This window comes from Macrobrachium nipponense, chromosome 17, assembly GCF_015104395.2.
Source record: "Macrobrachium nipponense isolate FS-2020 chromosome 17, ASM1510439v2, whole genome shotgun sequence".
NCBI lineage: Eukaryota > Metazoa > Arthropoda > Malacostraca > Decapoda > Palaemonidae > Macrobrachium > Macrobrachium nipponense.
This window is the reverse complement of record NC_087210.1, coordinates 86,980,609-86,999,179: the sequence shown is the minus strand read 5'-3', so window position 1 is coordinate 86,999,179 and position 18,571 is coordinate 86,980,609. Positions and strand designations below refer to the sequence as shown.

The window sequence follows — 18,571 nt, the reverse complement described above, 5'->3', positions numbered from 1 at the left end:
CGGAGACTTTATGCTGACAGTCGTCATCTAAAGGACGCATACTTTCAGATACCAGTCCATCAGTCTTCAAGGAAATTTCTCCGCTTCAGTCTTGCAGGGAAAGCTTTCGAGTTCAAGGTCCTGTGCTTCGGATTGACAACGTCTCCTCAAGTTTTACAAGAGTGTTCACCCTCGTGTTGGCGTGGGCGCATGCTCAGGGGATCAGGCTGATAAGATATCTGGACGATTGGCTGGTGATAGCAAAGTCCAGGGAGAAATTACTCAGGGACAGGGCGGCCCTCCTGCAGCTTTGTCACAGCCTAGGTATTGTGGTGAATCAGCAGAAGTCGCAGCTGGATCCAAGTCAACGTTTGGAATATCTGGGAATGGTGATAGACACAACACAAGCCAAAGTATTCCCGACAGACCAAAGAGTAGAGAAATGCAAACAAAAAGTGGTGAATGCCTTTCTGGGAAAGCAGACACAGCCAGCAAGACAGTGGCGGAGGTGGTGCTGGGAATCCTAACTCCCTGGAGAAGCTAGTAACCACAAGGAAGGCTACACCTTCGGTCCCTACAATGGAGGATGAAGGAGTTTTTGGTCACCAACAGTAGATCACCCATACGAGCAAATTCCCTTGTCGGCAGAAGTGAGGAAAGACTTGCTGTGGTGGGTGGACGACGACAATCTGACAGTGGGTGTCCCCCTTCAACAATCCTCCCCAGACCTCTTGCTGTTTCTCGGATGCGTCACTAGAAGGCTGGGGAGCCCATATGGAGGAGTTGATGGTGTCAGCAAAATGGAGTTGCAAGGACAGAGAACTCCATATAAACGTGCTGGAGTTGAAAGCAGCTTTCCTGGCTCTACAAGAATTCAGGGAGAGAGTAAAGGGACACTCAGTGGTATTGATGTCAGACAACACCACAGTAGTAGCTTATATAAACAACAAGGAGGCCTAGTTCTCGGCAGTTACATGTGATGACAGTTCAACTTCACCAGTGGGCTATAGAGAACTGGTAGACATCAAGGCCAGGTATATTCCGGGAAAAAGAACATAGTGGCCGACAAGTTGAGCCGCAGGGATCAGATTCTGGGAACGGAGTGGTCCCTACACCAACAGGTAGTGGACAGGATGCTCATGTTGTGGGAAGGACCGATCATAGACCTATTCGCAACCAGGTACAACAAAAAGTTGGAAGTGTATTGTTCAGTAGTCCCGGACGCAGAGGCAGTAGCAGAAGATGCGCTACAACACCCCTGGGACAATCTGGACGTGTACGCATTTCCTCCATTTTGTCTAATCCGTCAGGTTCTGAACAGGGTAATGCGGTCTCAGAACCTCAAGATGACCCTGGTAGCCCCGTTATGGCCGAAAGCAGAGTGGTTTCCAGACCTACTGGAACTCCTAGTAGATGTGCCAAGAGAGTTACCTCCATGGAGCAACTTCTGTCAGCCTCACGTGGAGAGGTACCACCAGTCGGTGAAGTCCCTATCGCTTCACAGGTGGAGACTGTCAAGTATCTCCTCCGAGAGCGAGGGTTTTTGCAGAAAGCAGCAACTCAGATGGCAGGTATATCAGAAAATCATCTGCGACAGTATACCAAGGGAAGTGGTCAGCATACTGTGATTGGTGTCGTAGGGGGAACGTGTCTCCACTCGGTACCACTATTCAGCAGTTAGCAGACTTTCTGATATATCTCAGAACAGAAAAAACATATGTCTGTATCTGCAGTGAAGGGGTACAGGGCTGCTCTAGCCTCAGTCTTACGAATGAAAGGAGTGGACATATCGTCTTCATGGGAGTTGGCCATGCTGATGAGAAGCTTTGAACAGTCATGCCCACCAAAGGAGCTAAAAGCCCCAGATTGGGATCTGACCAAGGTACTGAGTAGTCTGACAAAACCCCCCTACGAACCACTAAGGCAGTCCACGGATAGGAGCCTGACCCTGAAGACAGTCTTCTTATTGGCCCTGGCTTCAAACCAAAAGGGTGGGGGAGCTACATGGCCTCTCATATCTCATAAAGCACTCGAGAGGTTGGAGATCAATGGTGTGTGAGTTTGTCCCAGAATTCGTGGCAAAGACCCAAAATCCAACAATAGTAGACGGCAGATTCGACTCCTTTACCATACCTTCCTTGGCAGACTTTGTAGACAAACGACAAAGCTGAAATGCTCCTGTGCCCCGTCAGGGCACTAACAAGGGAAGTAATTTAAAGAGAACAAAGGCCACTCAGGGCCCGGGGTGCGCCAGAGGTTGTTCGTAAGTACAGGACGGAACCCAAGAAGGGAAGTTTGGTACAAGAATACAATATCATTTTGGCTAAGGGAGACGATCAGAAATGCTTATACTGCAGAAGACAGAGGGTCAGATAGCCAGGTGGGAGCTAGAGCTCATGACATCAGGGTGTGAGTGCTTCCCTGGCATTTAAGAAGAACATGTTCTGTGGATAAAATTCTGAAAGCTGGCGTGTGGAAGCGCCAAACAACTTTCACCTCATTTTATTTGAAAGATGTTGCCCATAGATCCTTGGACACCTTTTCCTTGGGTCCAGTGGTGGCGGCCCAACAAGTGATATAGTTCATCCAGTGCCCTGGCGGGTCAGTTTTGCGTCTAGTCTATTAAATGAAGGTATGAAAGTAGAATGAATGGGATGACTGGTCCCTTTTTCTTTACTACTTTCTTTTTCCTACTCCTTTAACTACGGCAATATGAAGGAGAGTACCGTCATGTGCTGGAACGGACTAGATGCAGGTGAGATGGTCAGCCATACTGTGAAGCTATCTTAGCTGATGATATACTTTTCAGTAGCAACACACCCCTCTGGATAATAAGGAAAAGAGGGTGAAGGTGGATCCAGTCGCAAGGGACAAGAGTAAACAGTAGAATGGTATCTACACCCAGTGGGAGGAAACCAATAGATCCGCTTATATCTTTGGTCCTAGGTTCATTGTCCATTCTCTTAGAATTTCCCTATATATTCGGAAATGGATAAGGTGGCAAACTCCCAGTCAGTTGTAGAGACTTACCTCCCTCCAATAGTAAGTCTATCCTAATGTTAAGACCGAAGGTTTGTTTCGTGTATGAACAAATACCAAATTTGTAACTAATTTGTATTGTTTTTTCATAACTAACAAACCTGAGGTCTTAACAGTTAAAGGCCCACCTCGAACCACCCCTCTAGCAGTCTAAACTGGGTTAGAAATATAACTGATGGGTCACAGGTAGCCGTGGGCATTCTGGGTATACATGCCCCGTGACCTGGTATAGATGCCATTAGTCCCTGGATCTCACAAGTGTAATTTTTTAATTCTACCGGTTTCCAGCTTGGCGCTAGTAAATCCTAATGTTAAGACCTCAGGTTTGTTAGTTATGAAAAATACAATTAGTTACAAAATTTGGTATTTTGGGCCGCTGAGGCGTTGGCCGCACAGTTGCCACAGTTCTCTAAATACGCCACAACAGTGATGAAAAAATGTCTGATATTTTTTATACTAACTAAACATAATAAAACTTCATTTGTTTAAGAATGATTAAGTTTTTGATGGGGAAATGAATGTTACTAAAAATGTTTTCCTGAGATTTGACATCACCTCTGTGCTGGGTTAGTGCTCTGTTGCCACCTCAGCCCAAAAAGGTCATTCCGTGTCACGTACCCACCATGTAAACACCTCCCGCTTCTCGCTGCCCCCGCATGCTTAGTCAGGCTAAGGATATATTTTTTAATGTTAATCGGTACTTCTGAGATGAAAGGCCTACGGTGGACACAGCCAAAGTAAGCAAAAGGACAGTTAAAAGGATTTGCTCCAAAGCAAATCAAGAATGGTGGTCAGAGGCTGAACGCAAGAAAGAGAGAGAGAGAGAGAGAGAGACAGAAAGGTGGGGCGGAAGTACCTACCTTGGGAGAAGTGGTAATGGTGTGGAAAATCCAGGGTAAACAAGACCAACGCCTAATCGGCCAAAAAGGCTGAGTTTGACTATAGTCAGATTGAATTTTGTATGAGTTAAGGTCATTTATGATTGCCTTAGTTCAAGGACCCATGTTGTGTTTTATGCTGTAGTGATACATTTTTTTCTATGTTATTCTCAGTAAATAACAGTGCTGTAATTTCCCTATAATAGGCTTATAATTGCAGTGTCACAAAGGAACATTAACAATGTGAGAGAAGGCAAGGAAGGGTAGGTTATGCTAATGCTAGTCACTGTTTGGCAAAGGCCACAACATAAAATTCAGAATACAGTACTAATGCAAATTTTTAAAGGAGTAGACTCCCTAACCTGTCTGAAAATACAGCCTTTACTATTCCATCATCTTTATAGTATTGATGATTGAATAACATAAATAACATAAAATGGAAAGACCTTGGAAGACTGAGAAATAAAGAATTTGATAGAATATGCTCCCCAGAATCAGTGTGTGTTTTATATCCCTGTAAATATAATAAGTATTATTTTTCATATAAAAAAGGGCACAGGAATGATGAGTACCTTTAATGTTGGTTGTTTCTTTAACTAGGTTGCTTAGGGTGTTTGATTATCTCAGTTATAGCAAATGAAGTGAACATTCGCATTGTGGAGATGCTAAGGGAAGGATTTTATTATTTTTAATAGTTATTATTTTCTATTCAGTATTTTTTCCTGTACATGATAGAGATTAAATATTCTCACCTGGTTAATATACAAACAATATAAGGGCATTTGCAGTTTGGTGAATTTGCATGAGTTTGCTTATGCAATTGCAGTATGTTTTTCCTTTAAACTTACCAACGAAATTAGTATAATAGAACATAGCTAATGGTACTGTAGACAATTGTTATTTGTAAAGATTTTAAATGTTTTGTAACTGTATTCTATGATGGTTTGATTATTCATGTCATCTAGATTCTTTACAGGTTTAAAGATGATGTGCTGTGAATTTCATTGATGCTATTATCACTTAAAGACTATTTCTTTTGCAGATAATACTGTAAACTTTGCAGAGCTAGATATTCCAGTAAATGCTGCAGCTACAGCTCTTAAAGATTACTTGAAACAGTTACCTCCGCTCTTGCCGCAAAACCAGTTACTAGACCTAACAACCATAGCCAGTGAGTGAATTTGGCCTTTTACTAGTTTATTTTCATAGTCTTGGTAACTTTATGTTTTGTGATAGGGTATGTTTTAAAATCCCAGCTTGTGTTTTATGGTACAATTGTTCATATACAAAACAAACCTTCAGTCGTAACATTAGGATAATCTTCTAGGGCCAGCTGGAAATCCAATGAAATTAATAACCCCCCCCTTTCTTTCTCTCTTTCCTTATTGCTTTGGTGACTTGTCATGAGTATACAATAGAGCCCTGACTACAGTTTGATTGTTTGCCTCTCACTGTGCTGCATAGGACCATCTAACTGCTGTTTGATTGGGCATGATCTATCCACATCCAGAGTTTAGGTTGGTTTAATTCCTAACAAGACGGGTCAGGGTTTGTTCCTTGACAGGCAGAGCCCTAGGTTACAAGGGAGAGACATAGCAAGATATAAAGCTGGAGTGGGGAAATCTTAAGTCATGCTTCTCCATCCAACTGCTCTTCTTCTTCAACCTCTTCATCTTCATCCTTTTCATTATTCTTGCCTTTTTCCACCTCTTAATCAATCGCTGGATTGTGGGAAAGGTAGGGAGAGGTTTTGGAAGTCTTCTTTGTGGGAGGAATGACATAAGACTAAACATATACCACACCCTTTCCAGAAGAGTGGCAAAAAAGATTGCCTGTTGGTAAAACCTCTCCTCCGGAATAATATTGCAGGTTATGAATGCTCAAGTGACTTAGTGACCTGTTCAAGCTTCTTACCTTTCTCTTTATCATCTTGTCTGTGTCTGCATCAGTAGATACAGATTCCTTTAGTCCTTTCCAAGGGGGGAACAGGGCCTTTCAGCCTGTGAATCATTGATGCCAGTCTGTATAGGAGGTTGCAGGAATCATCCTTCCCATGCTGACATGCAAGACAGGTAAGCTGATGTTTAAGGAATTGGTAACTGATTTTGTTTGCATTAAAATACAAATGCGCAAATGAATGCTAATGCTCATTCTGCTTCTTAAAGCACTGGTCAACATCAAGACAATATCTCCCATGAAATAAGTAAGTCTTATTATAGGGAAAGCTGGTATACTTTGTAGAAATAAACTAATATTTCTTATAGAATAAATTGCGTTTTTCCTGCAGTTACAAACTCTCTTACACACACACACACACACACACACACACACACACACACACTTGCTTCTGTAACTACCTTTAGTTTCAATGACCACTACAGCTTTCACTAAAAGAAACTCCCCCTATTATAAGACAAATTGTTATATCTGCAAAAAAAATGTGGCTTACTTTACAAGAAAAATTGCAGATTTGGTTGAACATGCCAGTATCATAAGAAATCTGGGTACATTACACTGTGGCTGCATGATGTTGATTGATGAAGTGCTCAACAATAAAAGATGATGCTTTTAAGTCATGCAAAAAGTGTTTTGTGCATCACCTAACATGTATCCATGCTGAGCAGCACTGCATACTGTGTGTGCATTTTTCAAACCTAGGTGGTTGTTGAAGATTTGTTTTTTAAATAACTGAATATGGCCATTGTTGTAACAAATCCTGTTGAACACATCATAAAACCAAAAAAAAATTGAATTATATTATTGGTACAGTTTCATTCTTTATGGTTAGCCCCTAATGGATGGATCCCCTCATATTAGTAGCAATAACAAGTTTGGGTGGTGGATGGATTCACTCATACGAGTATCAATATTACACAAATTTAATTTGAAAGAATCGGGCTGGGAAAGAGTTTCCATTACTTCTGTAGCCCATTAGTTCATTAATGGCAACTTTTAGACTGGCTAAAATCAAGTGGGCGGCTCATGAGAGTTAGTTGTGATCTTGACTTGAACGGAGCATGTACTACCTCTCTCTCTCTTACATGACGTCATTTAAATTATATTTGCTCATAAATATACTTAGGGTTACTGTTGTTTTAGTTTTTATCTTTTATGATAGTATGTCAGTTATAATTGTAATTTTCCAAAGAAATATTAGAAAAGACATGTATAATCCAAAAATGTTTCTGCATCTTCGATGTCAGTAAATTTACATAAATAATTTGCAACAAATATACTCAGAATTTGACACTGATTTTAGTTCTTATCTGTAATGATATTGTATGAGCTGTAATTGTAATTTAAAAAAATAAAATAAATGTATTTATTAGAAAAACATTCATAACTTGGTCAAATTTATGATTTAGTTATGAAAAATACAAATTGGTTAAAAATTTGTCATATTGTCTTGTAAAAGAGGCTCCACAAGGGGTTGTAAATAGTCATTTTCAACTTCTTGTAGAAAGTAGGGAAAACTTTTTAGAATTTCTTTCTTACACCTTTTGCATTTGCATATCTTACTCTTTCAATTGATTTGTTTTTTTCTTAAATTAGCCAACCTCAAAGCTTACCTGGCCTGGGGGGCTACATTGATTTTTTAGCCTGGCTCTTAAAGGTTAGAGTTGAGTTTCTTGATTTTGTTTAAAGTACCAGTGTCCATTTATGAATTAATGTTGAAAAGATTTCTGGGAAGGCTTATCCACATTTTCAGTTGGAACAAATCTGTATTGTATTTCCAAGAATTTCAGTTTGTTCATACACGAAACAAACCTTCGGTCTTAACATTAGGATTTACTAGCGCCAAGCTGGAAACCGGTAGAATTAAAATTACACTTGTGAGATCCAGGGACTAATGGCATCTATACCAGGTCACGGGGCATGTATACCCAGAATGCCCACGGCTACCTGTGACCCATCAGTTATTTTCCTACCGCCTTTAAGATAAGACGTGTTACTGTCTATCTCATTTAAAGCCGGTTTTTCAGTTTGCCCGTTCTTTATCCATTTCATTTTTTATTTTTCATTCCTTTTCTTTCTCCAAGTGTGATCAGTGTGTGGTAAGAGTGTATACGTGGTATGATGGAGAATTTTGCCTCAACATCGGGATCGTCTACCGCTTCGAAGAGGAGACAAAGGAAATGCCCAGGAGTCAGTGGCTTCCCTTGTTCTAGGTTCCTAACCTCGGTGTCGACGGATCCTCATCCAACGTGTAGTAGGTGCAGGGAAAACGTATGTACGGTTACTAATCCGTGTTCTGTTTGTCGCGGTTGGTCGGTGGAACAGTGGAAGAAGTTCTATGGGAAAAGCCAATACAAAAGAAGGGGGTGACGCCATCTTTGGATGACCAAAACCTTACCGGCTTCTTTTGTATCGGTAATAAACCAGGGCTGCTCCATATGTTTCTCCACCTGCTTTTGAATTGTCTCATACCCCTTCGGTTTCTCCTAGCGGTTCTGTATCGGAAACGTCAGGAGGGGCCTTGGGTAATTTTATGAATAATTTGCACTCTCCTTTGTTCCCAGCAAGTAGAGGGGGAGATCCGCCATCTTTGTTCCAGGCTCCTGCTACTCAAGCGCATAGGTTAAATGGTACGTGGTCAGCGCTAGGCCTACCAGGCGTACCAACCTTGGATGGTCTGCTTGCGCATTATATGACGTCGGTTCCAGCAGGGTCCGGCAGCGCTGAATGTTCCTCATCCCCCGGGCTTGCAATTTATGGGAATTAATGCCGCTGCTTCACCATCCCACTCAGTATTTACAGCGATGCAGAACGTGGGAGGTAATTTGGCAGCAAACGTGCGGTTACCAGCAGAAACCTCTCAGTCTCTCCCTACGAGAGGGATGACGTCACAACATACGTCACACTCTGAGATGGCAGGCGTGATGACGTCACAGACCGATTCTCGGCCTTTTTCGCTGCACCCAGACGCTAATACGCCTTCTGATCCGTCAATGCAAACTGTAATGCAGAAGTTACAGGATATAGAGGAGAGAATGAATAAGAGAGACAAAAGAAAAAGTGTGATTCGCCTTCTTCGTCTTCTTCCTCTAGTTCGGCGTCATCGTTAAGTCCGATAACGTCACGGCGAGCGCCAGTCAAGCGTTGGAGGAGGATTCGGGAGTTCCTAGCGGATCCTCGGGCCAAGAGGAGAAGAATCAATTCTTCCTCTTCTTCGGACGAAGACTGTCATTTCCAAGTCAGCAAGAAGGTCGGAAAATCAGTGGCTATTAAGCACAAGGTTGGCAGACGAAGCCGTTCGCAAGAGTCCGAACAAGCGAGAGAGAGTGACGGCCGGCGAGCTAGCGGCCGAGGCGGAGTTGCCAGTTCGGATCGCAAAAACTGCGATACCTCTGGTAAAATCGACGTTGGCGCGAAAGGTGCAGCAGAGGATGGAATGCAGGTCCCAGTTTCGCCCGTAAGGCCGTTTCAAAATACGTACGAAGGACGATAAGGCTCCTATTAAAAGTACGAAAAATAGAGAGTTGGCAACCTCGGCGGATACGTTCGTGGAAGGGGCAGTGTCCGTCTGGATAGAAGGCCGAGGCCGGGCTCGCCGACGCTCGAAACGATGCCAATGCTAATAAAGACGAACTTACCTCTGTCTTAAGGGAGCCTTCATCTTGGAGATCTAGACGAGCTTCTCGCTCTAGATCCGTGAGCAGAGAAAGAGTGAGACGTTCTCGTTCCCCTGCTGACTATCTGGGATCGAGCCAACAGCGGCCAGCAAAGATCAAAGAGGCCGCGGCCGTAGGGGCAGGCGGCCGTGGAATTCCGGGCCGTCTGTCAGAAGATAGAGGCGAGACAACATCTCTCGTGGCGGAGAGTGGTACACTAGAGCCGGAGAAGGAGAAAACCAAGAGTTTCTGGCCTCGTATGCAGAGGTTATTGATTTGATTCGTCAATTCAATAGCCTTTCGGAGAAGACAGAAACACCGGCCAGTATGCTTCCTCCTGGAATTGACATGGCGTTTGGACTAAAGAGGGATACCAAGGTGTCGTATGAATTGCCTTGTTCGAGTCTGCGGAATCGGTCTTGCAACACGTAAACGCAAAGATTGCAGGGAGGGATAATTCCTTAAGATCTAATAGATCATTTAAATTTATTCCCCCTCCAATGATAAAGCAAAGGAAATATTATACGACACCGAAGGTCCCTTTGCTGTCTAGACAAATGAACCCTAATGTTGTAAGGTTAAGGCCTGGATTAACCTTGGATCAGGTTAAAATGGAGTGCCCTTCGATGACGTACCAAGAGGCTGCCACGTTAGAAGCAACAGCTTCTTCTGTCTTTCAGGCTGCGTCCTGGTTAGACCTTTGGTCAACAGCAGTGGCGAAAATTGCATCCTCGGAAGCAACAAGGAAATAGTGGATGAACCATTGTTCATTAGATTACTACAGTCAGGGTCCAAGGCGATTGCGTACCTGACAAACGTAAGTGCCAATGTTTGGGCAAATATCCTGCTAATGAGGAGAGATGCAGCATTGGCTAGACTAAGCCGCAATGTGGATTTGGATTCCTGTTAGCAATGAGGAATGGGATATCTTGGAATCGCAACTACTGTTGCCAGAGGTCATACTGGAAGAAGCGATAGATAGAAGAAGGATGGACACTAACGATAGGTTGGTGCAACAGGCAGTTAGGAAAACCTCTAACAGTCAAACTATTCCTTTGGAGGGAAGACAACAGCAGATGTCTCGAAAGAAACCAGTGAGACATAGCATCCCTAATAGAGTCACAAGACCCTCTTCCCCAAAGAGGATAACTCATCGGCCCTTTCACAATAGAAACAACAGAGGAAGGGGCAATAGGGGAAGGGGGAGAGGCTCAAGAAGATAGGATGGGCGCCTCCCATCACTCGGCCACACCAGTGGGGGGTTGCCTGGCAAATCACTGGAAGGTGTGGCAGGAACTAGGGGCAGAGCAGTGGGTGGTGGATGTTCTCAGGATCGGGTATATTTGATTCCGTTCGAGTTAACCCCGCCCCTGACAGATCAACCATTACCCCACGTCACTTATGCCCACAAATCTCAGAAGGCCACTATTCTGCAGGACGAAGTGAAGAAGATGATGGAAAAAGGAGCTGTGCAACAAGTATGCAGTCCGACAAAGGCTTCTACAGCAGGATTTCCTGGTACCCAAAGCCAACGGGGAGTGGAGGACAGTAAATAGACCTGTCAACGCTGAATCTGTTTATAAGGAAAACCAGTTTCAAGATGGAAACTCCGAAAACGGTTCTACAAGCAGTCAGAATCGGAGACTTTATGCTGACAGTCGATCTAAAGGACGCATACTTTCAGATACCAGTCCATCAGTCTTCAAGGAAATTTCTCCGCTTCAGTCTTGCAGGGAAAGCTTTCGAGTTCAAGGTCCTGTGCTTCGGATTGACGTCTCCTCAAGTTTTTACAAGAGTGTTCACCCTCGTGTCGGCGTGGGCGCATGCTCAGGGGATCAGGCTGATAAGATATCTGGACGATTGGCTGGTGATAGCAAAGTCCAGGGAGAAATTACTCAGGGACAGGGCGGCCCTCCTGCAGCTTTGTCACAGCCTAGGTATTGTGGTGAATCAGCAGAAGTCGCAGCTGGATCCAAGTCAACGTTGGAATATCTGGGAATGGTGATAGACACAACACAAGCCAAAGTATTCCCGACAGACCAAAGAGTAGAGAAATGCAAACAAGTGGTGAATGCCTTTCTGGGAAAGCAGACACAGCCAGCAAGACAGTGGCAGGTGGTGCTGGGAATCCTAACCTCCCTGGAGAAGCTAGTACCACAAGGAAGGCTACACCTTCGGTCCCTACAATGGAGGATGAAGGAGTTTTGGTCACCAACAGTAGATCACCCGTACGAGCAAATTCCCTTGTCCGGCAGGATGGGAGAAGACCTTGCTGTGGTGGGTGGACGACGACAATCTGACAGTGGGTGTCCCCCTTCAACAATCCTCCCCAGACCTCTTGCTGTTCTCGGATGCGTCACTAGAAGGCTGGGGAGCCCATATGGAGGAGTTGATGGTGTCAGCAAAATGGAGTTGCAAGGACAGAGAACTCCATATAAACGTGCTGGAGTTGAAAGCAGCTTTCCTGGCTCTACAAGAATTCAGGGAGAGAGTAAAGGGACACTCAGTGGTATTGATGTCAGACAACACCACAGTAGTAGCTTATATAAACAAGCAAGGAGGCCTAGTTTCTCGGCAGTTACATGTGATGACAGTTCAACTTCACCAGTGGGCTATAGAGAACCTGGTAGACATCAAGGCCAGGTATATTCCGGGAAAAAGAAACATAGTGGCCGACAAGTTGAGCCGCAGGGATCAGATTCTGGGAACGGAGTGGTCCCTACACCAACAGGTAGTGGACAGGATGCTCATGTTGTGGGAAGGACCGATCATAGACCTATTCGCAACCAGGTACAACAAAAAAGTTGGAAGTGTATTGTTCAGTAGTCCCGGACGCAGAGGCAGTAGCAGAAGATGCGCTACAACACCCCTGGGACAATCTGGACGTGTAAACGCATTTCCTCCATTTTGTCCTAATCCGTCAGGTTCTGAACAGGAATAATGCGGTCTCAGAACCTCAAGATGACCCTGGTAGCCCCGTTATGGCCGAAAGCAGAGTGGTTTCCAGACCTACTGGAACTCCTAGTAGATGTGCCAAGAGAGTTACCTCCATGGAGCAACCTTCTGTGTCAGCCTCACGTGGAGAGGTACCACCAGTCGGTGAAGTCCCTATCGCTTCACGGGTGGAGACTGTCAAGTATCTCCTCCGAGAGCGAGGGTTTTTGCAGAAAGCAGCAACTCAGATGGCAGGTAATATCAGAAATCATCTGCGACAGTATACCAAGGGAAGTGGTCAGCATACTGTGATTGGTGTCGTAGGGGGAACGTGTCTCCACTCGGTACCACTATTCAGCAGTTAGCAGACTTTCTGATATATCTCAGAACAGAAAAACATATGTCTGTATCTGCAGTGAAGGGGTACAGGGCTGCTCTAGCCTCAGTCTTACGAATGAAAGGAGTGGACATATCGTTCTTCATGGGAGTTGACCATGCTGATGAGGAGCTTTGAACAGTCATGCCCACCAAAGGAGCTAAAAGCCCCAGATTGGGATCTGACCAAGGTACTGAGTAGTCTGACAAAACCCCCTTACGAACCACTAAGGCAGTCCACGGATAGGAGCCTGACCCTGAAGACAGTCTTCTTATTGCACCCTGGCTTTCACCAAAAGGGTGGGGGAGCTACATGGCCTCTCATATCTCATAAAGCACTCGAGAGGTTGGAGATCAATGGTGTGTGAGTTTGTCCCAGAATTCATGGCAAAGACCCAAAATCCAACAATAGTAGACGGCAGATTCGACTCCTTTACCATACCTTCCTTGGCAGACTTTGTAGACAACGCAAAGCTGAAATGCTCCTGTGCCCCGTCAGGCACTAAGGGAGTACTTAAAGAGAACAAGGCACCTCAGGCCGGGGTGCCAGAGGTTGTTCGTAAGGAACAGGACGGAACAAGAAGGAAGTGTCCAAGAATACAAAATATCATTTTGGCTAAGGGAGACAATCAGAAATGCTTATACTGCAGAAGACAGAGGGTCAGATAGCCAGGTGGGAGCTAGAGCTCATGACATCAGGGGTGTGAGTGCTTTCCCTGGCATTTAAGAAGAACATGTCTGTGGATAAAATTCTGAAAGCTGGCGTGTGGAAGCGCCAAACAACTTTCACCTCATTTTATTTGAAAGATGTTGCCCATAGATCCTTGGACACCTTTTCCTTGGGTCCAGTGGTGCGGCCCAACAAGTGATATAGTTCATCCAGTGCCCCTGGCGGGTCAGTTTGCGTCTAGTTCTAAGATGAAGGTATGAAAGTAGAATGAATGGGATGACTGGTCTTTTTTCTTTACTACTTTCTTCCTACTCCTTTAACTACGGGCAATATGAAGGAGAGTACCGTCATGTGCTGGAACGGACTAGATGAAGGTGAGATGGTCAGCCATACTGTGAAGCTATCTTAGCTGATGATATACTTTTCAGTAGCAACACACCCCTCTGGATAATAAGGAAAGAGGGGTGAAGGTGGATCCAGTCGCAAGGGACAAGAGTAAACAGTAAATGGTATCTACACCCAATGGGAGGAGGAAACCAATAGATCCGCTTATATCTTTGGTCCTAGGTTCATTGTCCATTCTCTAGAATTTCCCTATATATTCGGAAATGGATAAGGTGGTAAACTTCCAGTCAGTTGTAGAGACTTACCTCCCTCCAATAGTAAGTCTATCCTAATGTTAAGACCGAAGGTTTGTTTCGTGTATGAACAAATACCAAATTTGTAACTAATTTGTATTTTTCATAACTAACAAACCTGAGGTCCTTAACAGTTAAAGGCCCACCTCGAACCACCCCTCTAGCAGTCCTAAACTGGGTTAGAAATATAACTGATGGGTCACAGGTAGCCGTGGGCATTCTGGGTATACATGCCCCGTGACCTGGTATAGATGCCATTAGTCCCTGGATCTCACAAGTGTAATTTTAATTCTACCGGTTTCCAGCTTGGCGCTAGTAAATCCTAATGTTAAGACCTCAGGTTTGTTAGTTATGAAAAATACAAATTTGGTATTTTTTCCATTCTTGGACCTACTCACATGTAGATAAGCAATTTAGTTTCTTTGGTAGAATAATCCAAAGGACAAGTGAATATTGAACTGGGAGGTTTTCATGTATGTGCCTTCTATTTTATTTGCAATTCTTATTCATAGGAAATGAATTAAGGTAACAAAAGTTACTACAATATTTAGTAAGCATTTTTTATGTATTTTTAGGATAAATGATTTATACATGATAAAAAGTTTATTATAGATTTGGTCAGTGCTTGGTGTAATTATGGTATACCACTGTTTTAAGATTGCTGCCTAATATAAGTGATGAAAATAATATAGGCCTTTGATTTGATATACGTATATATTTTTACAGGCATTGGAGATAGAAGTTTAAGGCTGCTGAGATTAAAAGAAATGCTAACTGGCCTTCCGCGTGTCAATTTTGAAGTTTTAAAATTTATCTTTCAGCATTTTGTAAGGTAAGTGTGAAGGAATTTGCTTATATGCTCCTTAAATGCAGCTCTTACTTTCATCAGATCGCCTGAGTTAAAAATTGCTTTAGGTCATTATCTTTGTGTGAAAGACCTGAAATGAACATTTCCTGAAGTCAAAAAATCCTGAGTGAATATTAATTTTTTTTCATTTCATTTAAATCATCTAATTAAGAATAAGAATTCATATGTATATATCAGCCATGACCAATAGCCAATCTAACACACATCCATTCCATTGGCCTAAACTCTAAACGTACGTATACATATTCCATTCCAATATCACATCTTTGCTAACTCCCCTACCCTTACCTCCTTCCTTTGAATCACATGAGGCTTCTCACCTCTACCTCCTATGCCAGCTCCCAGAATAACTTGGGAGTTCATCTGTGCACATAGACATCAAACATTGAACAGGGGAATTGGTCATCCGAAAGTATTTGGATTTGTTATCGCATCAATAGAAAAGATTGCAATGACTATCAGAGCTTTATTCATCCATATATATTGGACCCCAGACCAGAATCGCTAGATTGGAAAATCTATGGCATTGAAGTCAGTCTGCCAAATAGCCAGTAATTAAGATTCCTAGATAAATTGACATTTATCTAAAATTCACCAAGACCTTGACAAACTTGATCATTTCATACTAAACAAGCCCAAAGAAAACCTAAGAGGTGGACATGTTAGAACCTGGATGCAAAATTTCCTCTCAAATTGAAAGCTTCATGAATCAGCTACTGGACCATTATCTAAAGCAATTAAAGTCTTATCAGGAACAGCTCTCAGTCTTGTTCTTTGTATATTATAAGTGTAATTATAAATAATGATTAGGAATAGTGATATTAACCTAAAGAGCTAATCATTAACTTTATTTGCAACAATTTAGTGTCTCAGTCTCATGAAAGCAGTTAGCAATTACAAATGAACTAGACAGTATAGCCTATCCCTGGGCACATAAATAAAACAAAGTCACATATATATATACATATACGTATACATATGTATATATATATAAAGGACAAATGCAAACACATTTCACTCCAGGAACATATCAAGAAGTTTTAATCATATCTTTACTATGAGGAAATGCCATTACAATAAAACAGTAAGAGATGTGGGAATCATCATCATTTATGAAAAGCAGATAATTACTAGTCTTTGCATACTTTATCTGCAGTGAGTTTAAAATTAGTGGAACCTAATCAGTCATATTTGAAAATTCTCAAAAGTTTTGACCAAGTTTTAACCACAAAAGATGTAGTAATAACTCTTCCATTAGGTTTTTTATGCTTTCTATTTAATGGTCTTTTCCTGTGCTTTCTATTATTGTTCAGTTTTGGTTTTTGTTTATTTACACAAGTGCACACATACACTTCCTTATTTGTAAACAATTTTATTTATGAAAATTATATTTGCAAAAAATTACTGAGAAATTTAATCTTGCATACAAAATTACTTTGAATTTCTTTTCAAGTACAGGTGGCCCTCGGTTAGCGGCAAGGGTTCCGTTCCTGGCCGCCGACGCTAAGTGATTTTAAAGCCTACGACCGCTGCACACCTTTCAAAATTCTAGACCAGTTAACAGCGCCCTAGACCAGTCAAATGGCGCCGTAATCCCGCAATGGTCCAATAACTAAAATTTTATTTATGCAGTATAGTACTATAGAATTCACTGTACAGTACATTATAGTATTATAAGTACTGTAAAGTGAAAAAAGCCTAGTTCTAATCCTTTGGGTGCGTTGAGTATGTAAAGAAATAATAAGGTTTTATACAGTGTGCAGCTAGCTGTAGTGTTCAAGTTACGATAATTTGTCTTACGATAATCCAATTTTATGAGAGACCAAATTACAATAGCCTAACTTTATCCCATCTTCTAGTTATATAAGTTCAAAAACAGCAAAAGACAATGATGAAAGTATGGTTTTAACATTATACTTGTTGCGTAAACGTACAGCCATGAACAACTAAATGAGAAACAACTTTTTTTTTTCTAAGTACAACCGAATTGGATAACATCCGTTTGGCTTGTATTTCAACCATCGTACTATAGTGCACTATTACCGTAGTTGTTATAAATGACATTATGTAGACTAGAACTGAGATATCTTAATGTAATAACTTTATTCGCTATAGATCAAAGATCAATCAGGAAATATACTGTTAAATTTAAACTTAGTTATAACTGAATGTGAGAAAACTGTTCAAGCTGCTAATGACTATTATCATGCTTCAGCAACAAGGATAAAACTCCAGTAAACGTTTGCCATCAAACAGAACCGTAGATAAAATCATTTTAATCAAAACTACTGTGCTTGAAAGAACACAATTTAGTGTTGGTTTCACACAGATATAAGATAAATAACGTAATTTTTTTACGCAATAAACATGCCGCCAACTTAATCTGTTAAAGAAAAAAAAAATTATTTCACATTCACAACGACACCTATTCAATTCATATTTCCTCCTAAAAACACGTTGTATAAGGAAAAATAACCTTGTCTCATATAAGTCAAGTATCTAGATATTCGTTTATGCTAACTACAAGCAAGAAAATTTGCGTTAAATATGGCGAAACAAACTAGTATTCGCCATCAGCTGATTTCAAACCAAAACATTGGCTGCTCCGCGGAATACTGGCTTAGATTTGCCGTAGTATTTTATAATACAATAATATGAGAATACATACAATATTATTGGATACAGTGAAGTAATGTATAACTTTTTAAAGGATTTATGGAAAAAATGCATAATTAATAAAATAACACCATGCATTTTTCGGAACAGTGGCGGACAAGAACGAACCTGAAAAAACATCCTATGACAACGTGGAGGGTAGTTACAAAAGCTGCCTTAATTGGTATCGTATATATGTACAAAAATAAAAATACCCTGTACGTAATATATTTTCATACACATTTTAAACTTAAAAGCACGAACATATATAAAATCGACACATCGATCGCTAAATTTGCACACTTTTAAACTCGATATTTTCAGAAGAGTGGCAGGCGGCAGCTTACAAACGAACATGAAAAACATTGTATTTGATAACGTGAAGGGCAGTTTCAAAAGCTGCCTTTGTATCATATTTCTGCGCAGAAATAAAAATACCCTATCTGTAATACAGTTTCATACACATTTTAAACATTTTAAAAGCATGAACATTTATAAAATTGACACATCAGTCGCTAAGTTTACACTTTTTTTTAACATGATATTTTCAGAAGAGCGGCAGCCGGCAGCTTACAAGAACGAACATGAAAAAACATTGTATTTGATAATGTGAAGGGCAGTTGCAAAAGCTGCCTTTGTATCATATTTCTGTGCAGGAATAAAAATACCCTATACGTAATACATTTTCATACACATTTTAAACATAAAAGCATGAACATTTATAAATCGACACATCCATAGCTAAATTTGCACTTATGTAACTCGATATTTTCGGCATATTTAATAAACTCTCCATAAAATTTGTTAATATAATTTGCATAACCTTTATAATCTGAACGGCATTTCTACAAATGTATGAACTCGTTAGACATAACGGCGCTAGCGGCACTGTTGACCGAAAATTGTGCTGTAAAAATACCTTA

At 41.6% G+C, this 18,571-nt stretch overlaps 1 protein-coding gene across 2 annotated transcripts in view; it reads left to right on the top strand.

The window, feature by feature from the left end:
- The window catches only part of LOC135196429 (rho GTPase-activating protein 190-like), a 334,492-nt gene that overhangs the window by 312,447 nt on the left and 3,474 nt on the right, over window positions 1-18,571 (top strand). For both annotated transcript variants that reach the window (XM_064223251.1, XM_064223252.1), the window contains 2 exons: window positions 4,939-5,067; window positions 14,852-14,957. In XM_064223251.1, the coding sequence (XP_064079321.1) occupies window positions 4,939-5,067; window positions 14,852-14,957 (235 nt within the window). The remainder of the gene's footprint in view (window positions 1-4,938; window positions 5,068-14,851; window positions 14,958-18,571) is intronic.